The sequence below is a fragment of the Stegastes partitus genome, unplaced genomic scaffold, assembly GCF_000690725.1.
Source record: "Stegastes partitus isolate 25-593 unplaced genomic scaffold, Stegastes_partitus-1.0.2 Scaffold154, whole genome shotgun sequence".
NCBI lineage: Eukaryota > Metazoa > Chordata > Actinopteri > Pomacentridae > Stegastes > Stegastes partitus.
The window spans coordinates 259,915-270,376 of NW_007577885.1; the positions used below are offsets into that span (position 1 = coordinate 259,915).

At 39.6% G+C, this 10,462-nt stretch overlaps 1 protein-coding gene across 2 annotated transcripts in view; it reads left to right on the top strand.

Annotated features, from left to right (window-relative positions):
- The window catches only part of jmjd1cb (jumonji domain containing 1Cb), a 143,219-nt gene that overhangs the window by 89,653 nt on the left and 43,104 nt on the right, over positions 1-10,462 (top strand). For both annotated transcript variants that reach the window (XM_008279310.1, XM_008279311.1), the window contains exon 3: positions 4,201-4,314. In XM_008279310.1, coding sequence (XP_008277532.1) covers positions 4,201-4,314 — 114 coding nt within the window. The remainder of the gene's footprint in view (positions 1-4,200; positions 4,315-10,462) is intronic.

The window sequence follows — 10,462 nt, forward strand, 5'->3', positions numbered from 1 at the left end:
GACCTTGTGTTGATTTGTTTCTGTGCAGGTCCTCTGGTTTTAATGTGTACTTGTGTACTGCATATTGACAGTAAATGAATGCCTATCCTGTGCGGGTCCACTCTCCTACTGCCTGTCTGGAAATACACAGTGACAGAATGCTTTTCCGCTTTAGGTTTTTGTGGTAGACTGGAGCCAGTTCGTGTGTGTGTGTATATCAAATGGCAACTGTGAAACTTAGTATGATATATTAAGTACTTCCTGAGATCTTTTTTTTTTTTAAATAGTCCATTGATCCATCTTCAGCATTTTGTTTTCACACATTGAAGTTTGAGGCTCAGAACCTATTAAAGCTAAAATCCTGCCTTGTCATTGTTATGTGTCATTGATGATGAAACAGTCATGAAAAACAGTTTACATACACTTGTCAAGACCATGTATGTCATGACAGTCTTGAGTTTCCAATGACTCCTATAAAATGTTGTGAACTGTGTCAAGGTCCCATCGTGCTTCTGCACTGCATGCACCCAGCATCAAGGCTAAAAGCGGTGGCCATTGTCACAACTTGTTTCAGTCATGCATTTTTAATGGATATAGGCTGTAATAGCAACCTGTCCAGCAAAAACTCCTGCTGATGACTGAACAGACAGACTCTGTGCACTGCTGTGTCCATTGTCATTTACTTTGAAGAATCAAATGCTGTTAGATTTGGGCAATTGATAAGTTGATATATGATAATTTTGTTTTGTTAGAGTTATTTGTTTTTGCTTTGTTTTATCAGATGCCAAACACTGCACACATGGCTGTAACACCCTGTCGCAGAATTTTATAACCTGTTTATTGCAAGGACTGCAAGGTAGTTAGCAAAAATACAGCCTTCACATCACAAAGTAATCTACCAGCAGTGTACACTTGCCCATATTTAACTGGCCACTACAGCACCTTATCATATGATATTGCTTTGTGGTGTCGTAGAAGTTGACTTGGACTCAACTATTTNCAGCACCTTATCATATGATATTGCTTTGTGGTGTTGTAGAAGTTGACTTGGACTCAACTATTTAACTTCATCACCCTATGTTGTCTTTAGGTGAAGCCTGCAGTGGTGGCAGCCCTTCCGTGTCAAAGGACTCCCCCCATTAAAATGAATGATGTTCCTGCGTTTTTGCACCAGAGTTGAACAGTTTGATGGCTCGGGGGACAAAGGAATTTTGTTCCTGTTGGTTTTGCACCTGGGGAGGAGCAGCCTGTCGCTGAACTGGCTCCTCTGGGCGATGATGACAGTGTGCAGAGGGTGGCTGGCATCGTCCATGATGGCCAGCAGTTTGTTCAGTGTCCTCCTCTCTGTCACCAGGGAGTCCAGTTTCATGCCTACTGTAGAGCTGGCCCGCCTGATTAATTTGTCCAGCCTCGATGCGTCCCTTTTTGATGTGCTGCTGCCCCAGCACACCACGGCGTAAAAAAGGACGCTGGCGACCGACGACTGGTAGAACATCCGCAGGAGTTTCCTGCAGATGTTGAACAACCGGAGCCTCCTCAGGAAGTACAGCCTGCTCTGTCCCCTCTTGTACAGGTAGTCTGTGCTGCATGACCAGTCCAACTTGGTGTCCAGCCACAGCCCAAGGTACTTGTAGTTTTGTACAAGTTCAACCTCATGTGCCTCAGTCAGAACTGGTCGTGGGCATGGTCCAGTTTTCCTGAAGTCTATGAACAGTTCCTTTGTCTTTGAGGCGTTGAGCTGCAGGTGGTTTTCTTTGCACCAGACAACAAAGTCGTCCACCAGACTCCTGTACTCACTCTCTCTGTCATCCTTGATACACACCATGATGGCTGTGTCATCTGCGTACTTCTGTATGTGGCACAGCTCCAACTTGTAACAGAAGTCCGAGGTGTACAGGGTGAAGAGGAGAGGGGCCAGCACTGTCCCCTGAGGGGCCCCTGTGCTGCTGACCACAGTGTCAGATGTGGTGTCCTTCAGTCTGACATACTGTGGTCTATCAGTGAGGTAGTCGGAGATCCAGTCCACCAGGCACGAGTCCACTCCCATCCTTTCTAACTTTCCCCGCAGTAGCGGGGGCTGGATGGTATTAAAGGCACTTGAGAAGTCCATAAAAAGAATCCTCACAGTGCCGCTTCCCTTGTCCAGGTGTGAGTGGGCTCGATGGAGGAGGTACAGCACAGCATCCTCCACCCCAACATTTGCCTGGTAGGCAAATTGTAGAGGGTCCTGGGCCTGGTACTGGTCCTGGTCCAGTTTAAGTTAGTAACCTAACCAGGGAAGCCTGGATGAGCATCTACTATCTGCTTTCTAATGCAGAGTTATGTTATTATTAGTCAGAAAAACATAAATAATGTTGATATTCACCACATGAACCCCAAAACCCACCAGTGAATTTGAATGGCATGCTATATTTTTAGGAAGAAATGTCTTGTTTTTAACTTTCAAATGGTCCATAAACTCATCATGTCTGTCTTTGGTCACAATTTTTCATAAATTTCAGTTTAAAATTAATTAAATTTGTTTTATTATTTGTTTTTATTTATTTTTTGCTTTTGATTTATTTAATCAGAACCACTTTATTGTCAATGTCTCTTTTGAATATTTACCAAAAGCCTTTTGAAGTAACCAGATACTGTTAAATTAGGACAATGTTGATCCTCGGTCTCTGAGCTTTTGGTAAATAAGTAATCATTACATTTAATTTTTGTCTTTTTTTGTCATAATTGGCCCTTTATAGATAACATTAATCACAAAAAAGAAGAAGAGTAAAAAAGAATGTAAATTATAACTTTGTTATGCATTGCAGTATACATTTTCGAGTTCTCTCTACTTGCCATTGTTTTGCTGTTTCCATCAGCTGTTGACAGCTCAGTTGGTACAGAAAGAACAGATCTGATAGATGTGGAATTAAAGACAAATCTGTGTCAATACAGCACATTAAAAGTCTGGATAATGTCAGAAACATGTCTGCACAGAAATAACTAATCAGGTTTCTCATGTTACATATGATTTAATAAAGATTAAAACTGGGATATCTGTATGCATCTAAGCACCCACTGTCAGTGTGCTGTTGTGATAGGGATGGGACACTGAACAACAGTAAATAAATAAATAATATCCAAAATAATGTGCAGCAGTGTGGCCTGTGTTGCAGACTGCATGCTGCCACTGAAGGCTAGAAATGTGATATGCATAGACAGACAGAAATAGAGCTGCAGACACACATACTATCATGTTTTGCTTGCACACACAATGTGCTCTTGCCTACTGTGTATGTGTACGGAAGGAGGGAGTCACAGCAGTCATGGTTCTCACCTCTACTCTGTCATCTCTCTATCAGACTGACCTTGTTATGTAACCATAAATCAGAGCAGAACCAACCCCCACAACACACACATGCATTTGCCTACTGCTGTGAACAACTCCTTTAGCTGCATTTGTACAGTTATTTGTAACTGATTGACTGATTTCAGGCACAAAAATAGTTAAATAGGAAATAATTTGCCGTGGCTGTAAAGAAATCTTAAGACAAGCTCTTCATAATGAGAACTGTAGCTGTAGATAGTGTGACTGCACTGCTTTGACCTCAGCACAGCCAGATATGAAGCGAAACCATGGAAGCTAGTGTAGCCTGGTCTTGGTTGTATGTGTGGTAACAGCTGAACTCAGGCTACAGGCTGACAGATATCATCAGAGAATGTGTGTGCATGTATGTGTAAAAAGGCAACATCAAAGTGGAGTATACTGCCTTTGAACTGTCAGACTTCCTCTACTCATTCATTTATTCATCACTCTAGAGCTCTTCTTCTATTCCCTGCTCTCTGTCTCTTTCTCCTCCCTCCCTCCCTTCTTCTCTCTCTGCCTTCCTTCATCATGTCTCCACTTGTGTTTTACCTCCCTCTAATCTTTTCTGTAACTTTTTCTTTTATCTTTCTTCTTTCATTACTGTGTTTCCTCTTCTCCCATTCCTTTCTTTAATTCTCTGGCATTTGTTTAGTAGTGTTTTGTCACAGAGCAAAGCATGTCCAAAATACAATATACATGAATTGTTTCCTGTAGATTAATTGTAGAATTGATAAATTCCATGAAATGCTCCAACTTAATCTACTCAAGTGAGGCCTTTTGCGCTGATTGTTTATAGAAGTAAACTGTCATACTGATGTTATTGAGTTATTGTTGAATTGTTGGTGGTAACCATGTTGTGTTTTTTGTGTGTGCAGGCGTTTAAGCCAGTGGTGGGGAGGAGCCTGTTGTCGTCAGTAACAGCAGTGGAATTCTTATTGGACCGACAGTTGGACTTCCTGTCTGACCATTCAGCCTGCCAACCATACCAGGTAATGAACATACACTCAGACTCACACAGTAAATATACTCAGTGATCCTCAGGCCTTTTTGAATGAGCTTTTCCATTTCCCTCTCACAAATTCCCACCTATCTGTCTGTAACAAAACATACCTGTAAAAGATGATTCTAATTCATCAATATTTAAATCCTGCTTATTGCAGGAAATTTTGACTGTAGTGAAGCTTGATAGCAGTCTAGTTAAAATTTGTACTCATAAAATTGCATTTTGCAAAATACGGTTATTTGCTTTCTTGCCGAAAGTTAGATGTTCAGATTAATAGCAGTCATGCCTTTGTACTATAAGTATCAAACTAGCCATATTAATGATTAACAATTAAGCGATTAACCACTGTTAATAATTTAACTAATTAAAAATATGTTCTCTGCTAAGGTAGAACATGAGGGACATCATGTCAGAAAATCTACTGTAGATTAGCTGTAGTACCTGTTTGCTTCCTGTTTAATACTGTGCAACCCGAGGTAGCAGTATCAGCATATGAAGTAATGTCCACTGTAATTAATTGTTTTCAAGTAATTGATTACTGATTGCCCATTGCCCATTATCTATTAAGAAAATTGTTCAAATTTTGCATACCTATATGAAACTACTGCCAGCAGCCAGTTAGCTCAGCTCAGCATGGCCCTAAATACTAAAAATGGAGCACACTTACCCTAGTTCCAGATGAAAATGGTTAAAGTCTCACTAATATTTTCAGTATAATTTAAATTCTCAATACTTCATGTTTGCCTTTATTGATGACAGACTCAGTCTTGCGTAGCCTATTTTTTTCCAGCTGATGCAGACAAAGAGAGCCATCAGCCTAGCTTGCTAGAAACAGAAAAGTCTGGTGTTCACAGGTCATTTTATAACCATGGTCATGCAAGTGAGCTTATTGGACATGATCACTTTGGAGCCTGTAATTTTAAAATAGTCATTCTAGAGTTTTTTTTTTTTTTTTTTAAATTGTTCATACGTGGAAATACTCTGCTTGTTAACTTGGAAGTACTGTAATTAGTGAGAGATTACAGAATTTTTAATCATATAACATTTAAGTGATATGGGCAACTTACTTCTGTTGTACACTGTATGTTCAGAATGAATATAGTCCTTACTACGTTATTGAGCATTCTAGTGCAGTATAAACTGAGAACATCTGTCACAGTAGTTCTCTGTCAGTGGCTGCTTAGTTGCAAGTCATGGCTAAAACCAAAGAGCTTAGTCAGCTTGCTGTTAAGATACGTCACAAGGGAAAATTGCAAATTGTGGCTGCTCAGAAGATGGTAAAATGCTATAAAGTCATATTTGAGTGTTTTTAGGTACCAGTGGCCACAGTGCAAAGCATAATCAAAAAGTATGAGGCGTTCAACACTGTAAAAAAAAAAAAAATCTCAAAGGGTGTGGTAAGAAGCCAAAAGTGAACCCTGGCCTTGGAAGAACGTTAGTGTTAAAAGCCAAGAATCCAAAGCTCACCATCAAAGTGATCCTAATGAAGCTCTGCAGTTCTGGTTGTCACATCTCAAGGCTGACTCTCCAGCCGATACTGCAAAGCCTCCATCATTACATCACAGCAGACAGATAGAGAGAGAGAGAAAAAAGACAGAACGAATAGGATTTAGTTCAAAAGATTTGTATTTTTTTTCCAGGAGCTTGATGGTATTTCTTATTATTCATATTAGAACAGCACGTTTATAGACATAAATTGACCTATTATTATAATTCCTGTTCCACCTGCTCCTTTTACCTTTTTCTGTCCCGTTCCGGTCGTGGACAAACAGTGAAATTGACTTCCATCTTGCAGAAGTATCACAGGAGTCCTGCAGGATTTCTGAAAAAATGTCAGCCTCAAGTGTAGATATGGCAGTTTGTGTTGCCTTACTTTGTCTAAAAATATTTTAATGAAATGTGTCAGAGATGATATGTGTGTAGCTGCAAGCTGATGCCTTCTGTTCAGTGTGCATTGTCAAAGGATTGAATTTAAAATGACCACATGGTCTCCTTGACTCCTTTCTTTTGCGGATAAGAGAAAAGCAGAAAAATACAGTAGGAATCTTTCCTTGAAATTAACATGGTGGTTGTTCTGTCTCATAGTGCTTCTTTATTTTCAGAGCAGTTAACACTGGACAGAGCAGTGTCACAGATACTTGTAACCTTGATGTGTACATTGAAGGTTTGTTGTGGGTAGAATAGAGCTATGCATGTTTTGTCTGTTGGCAGATGAGATGTACACATTGTAACTGGATTTCCTTTGTAAATGAAGAATTAGTAATTCCCAGTTCATTCTAGACTACTACAGCCATGGATAGCTGCTGGCCCTAGAGGGGAGTCAGGGTTGAGAGCTGTGGTTTTTTTTTATATTAATGTAACACTGCACAAGTTTAATGTGAATAAAAAGCTAACACATGCAGCTGCAGTCTGTCCACTAAATGATTTTACACGACTGACCACTACCGACTCGTAAATTAAACCCACACATCTACACACATTAATACTGACTACACAGGCACACAATAGATCAGATGCGTCACAATTGGCTATAATTAATAACATGTATACTACTCTTATGCAGCTGGGTGTTTGATGAGTGAGTGTGATGTATGTGTATGTGTGTCAGCGCGCTGCAGCTGAACACAGCTTGTTGTATTGTGCTGGCTGGAACACTGTGTTCCACTCAGTGTCAACCAGACGGGAAGACTATGTTCTGCACTCACACTCTCAGTCATCAGTTTGTGCTTAAGACAAGACCAAGAGGGATACTCTGTGTCTAGTGTCTTCCTTTGTTCCCAGCAAGAACTCATATCAGCCGTTCCCTTTTCTCTTGTGGCTCATGCTTTGAATCTGTGTCTTAGATTCGGTAGCTGCCTACTGTGACCAGTGCACCGCCATCACCAATGTTCCACAGTCAGTAAACAGACGTGACAAACATTGTAACACTGATTTCTTCTGGTAGCAAAACATCTGTGTGATTCCAGGAGCTTGATGGTATTTCTTGATGTCATCCTGATTAAAATCATTCTGGTTTGCAAACTAGAATGATTTTCAAATGTAATGGGTGGGATGATTTATTTTGTCCTTTACCACAGAAAAGATTAGATATTGTAGTCACTAAGTAACGGGGATGAGAGGAGGACAGACGACAGCAGGTAGAGAAACACTGGTGACTTAATGGTAGCATTTTTATTCCTTATTGACAGAACAGTCTTTAAATTTCTTTTTATATGCCAGTCTAATGTCTAAAAGACAACAATTTGTAGAACTTACAAGTTTTTATTTTAAGTAATGTAAGCCACACTATAAAAAGCCATTTTTGTTGTTGAGATTAAAGTCCACTTAAAATTTCCCTTGCAATTTCAGGACCTGAAGAAAGACCACAGAAATTTTGTTAACCGTTTACCTCTGCTTTGTTAATGGATTACAGCTGCCCAACATCAAGTTTTTGGTAAAGACAGGGTATCACAATTTGGAACAATACTATTAGAACATTGCAAAGGCTGTAATTTAGGATATACAAGGTGTGACTATTAATAGTTTAATATGTATATATATAAACATAAAGTCTAATGATGTTTCAGTTTTATTTAATTTGAGCAGATTGAAACTTTTAGAGATTGTTTATTCTGCCCAGTGATCAGTGCAGTTCAGGCATGCACGCTGTCGTAGCCACACCTTGTCATTTTACAGCACATCTGCCCCAGGGCGTAAACTGTTATGTCAATGGTTTTGCAAATTCATGCTGTCCTATTTGCTTACAGTCATGCTTTTGTTCGTGTCTCATGCGTTAGTGTCCCATCACATGTTTTGAATCTATTAAACCATTAATAATAAACTAAAGTTTGAATCTAGAAAATTATATCCTAAACCAATTCACACTTGCAATGCCTTAGATATTTTCACTCATTTAGGAGTCGTGTGCTGAGCTTTACAGCTAGTTTTCTGTTTTGTATATGTATACAGATGTTCACAAAACTACTGGTGTCACATGGTGTCCTTGTGTATCCGTACTAAATTCCTTAGTCATGTCACATTTGTATGAAGGTTGATATACAAATAGAAACTTTTGAATTATTTGTTACAACCTCAATCGGAAAGCAGAAAGCAATGTCTTCTTGAGTGCCTCACAGCTACACATTTTATTGGAGGATGTTGTTTCAGGTGTTACATTTTGGGGCATTTTCTCTCTTCGTTGGTGCAGATTTTCAGCAGTCACCATCAGCAATTTGTATTGTGTTAGACTGTAGACAACCCATCTCATCTACTTCATGGCCATCTGGGCTATGAATTAGCCAAGTATCACCACAGCACCCACACATTTAGCTCTTCACATTTTTTTCTTTTTCTGGTTGCTGTTAGGATTGATCTGGTGCTCCTTGTACTAACACTGAACTGTTTTCAGAAGAACTACTCATTTCTCCCATTTTTCTATTCCACTTTTTGTACCAAACAACCATACATGGTGCACTTAACTAAAGGCCAATTTAGTGCATTCTGCGTCTGTAGAGGTATGTGTAATGTAATCTTTGTCATCCACCCCAGACTGCGTGTAGCCCAAATTTTGTGACCACTCGAACTGTCTGCACTACAAGCGCACTTACTACATGTGTGCCAGGAAAAGAAGCAGTGCTTAAAACAAAAGTTTGGTGTGAGGAGAGACTGTACGAGGAGATTGTCAGTCATTCACACCTTTAGAATTTATCGTTAAAAGTGTTTTAATTAAACTATTTGCTGCTGGAGTTTGGAGGAGCATTTTTTGTACATGCTTTTAGTCAGTGGACCCCAAACACAGTAGTATTTCTCCAGAAGTCCTCTGCTGTTTCCAGACTGTGCCCAGCACACCTCAGCAATAATCATCAGTGTGGTGGTACAGCGTAAGCTGCTGTGTCCTCAGGGGATTTTCTGTGTTTGATTTAAGGGAAATGTAGACAACTCTATTGAAGTATAAAAAGAGCATCTGCAGTCCGCTTATCAGCCTGTGCATGTGACTGGGGAAACTACGACCTGGCCTTAAGTCAACTAACCGTGCTGTACCTGTTTAGGGAAGGAGGTATGCTGAGCTTACAGTAAGAGTTTTCTGTGTTACGAAGGTTTTCCTCTTTCTTACCTGGTTAGATCACCATAGCAACTTATGCTGCGGCAGGAGGATGTTGTGTTCGGAATTTCGGATTTGAATTGGCTGTAAGATCCACAGGAACCTAATGAAGGAGCATGAAGTCAGTTGGTGATGGAGAAAATGCATACATATGTTTATACGCTGGGTCCTGATTTGCTGCCCAAATCTTTTTACACTGAAACATAGATTATAAAACTGTTTCATCTGTTGGTATTTATTTCTGAGAATATTGAATCAGTAACATTAATTTCACTTAGATTTGGCCAAAAACCAAAGTGATATCTTTCAATAGGGGATGGTGTCAAACCTAAGTGAACTTGTTCAATGTCATGTTTAAATATATGAACAAATAAATTGTCCATGGCAACTTAATGGCATTTCAATGCACTGCTGGCTGTCTGAGTGGGACATGGATGTACATTCTGTCTGCATAAATTTCAAGAACTACATAATATTTATATTTCAAGAAACATGGTTTGATGAACAGAACAAACTAGCAATTAAACGATTTTATAATATCCTCAATACAAATAAAGAACGAATAGAATAGAACAGAATACAATAGAATAGAACTTTATTGATCCCTTTGGTGCAAACCTCAGGGAAAATGTGTCTGACTTTAAAAACTGCAACAATTTCTGTAATACTTCATCCTACATATAGTCGCAGTTTTTACATTAAATTTAAACCTAAGTATAAGCTGAATCTAAGTACGTGGAAAAGTCTTTTTTGTTCGCATGCCTCTCTTTTAAAACAACAAACACAACATACAGTCACTACTTGTTTCTAGACCACACAACCAGAATATAGACACTGACACTCCTACAGTTTCCAAGTTGCCCACATCAGCAGTGACTGCAGCCATTTGAACTGAAGGAAAGTGGGAGTCGCACTCTCTTCCTGGCACTACTACTGCAGAAAACTACTTACACACACACACCCATCCAGATTCCTCCATTCTTAAATCACCCTTGCTCGCACAGAGCTGCCGATTCTTCAGGAGACCTTTGAACCCCACACAGCAGTAAAAACA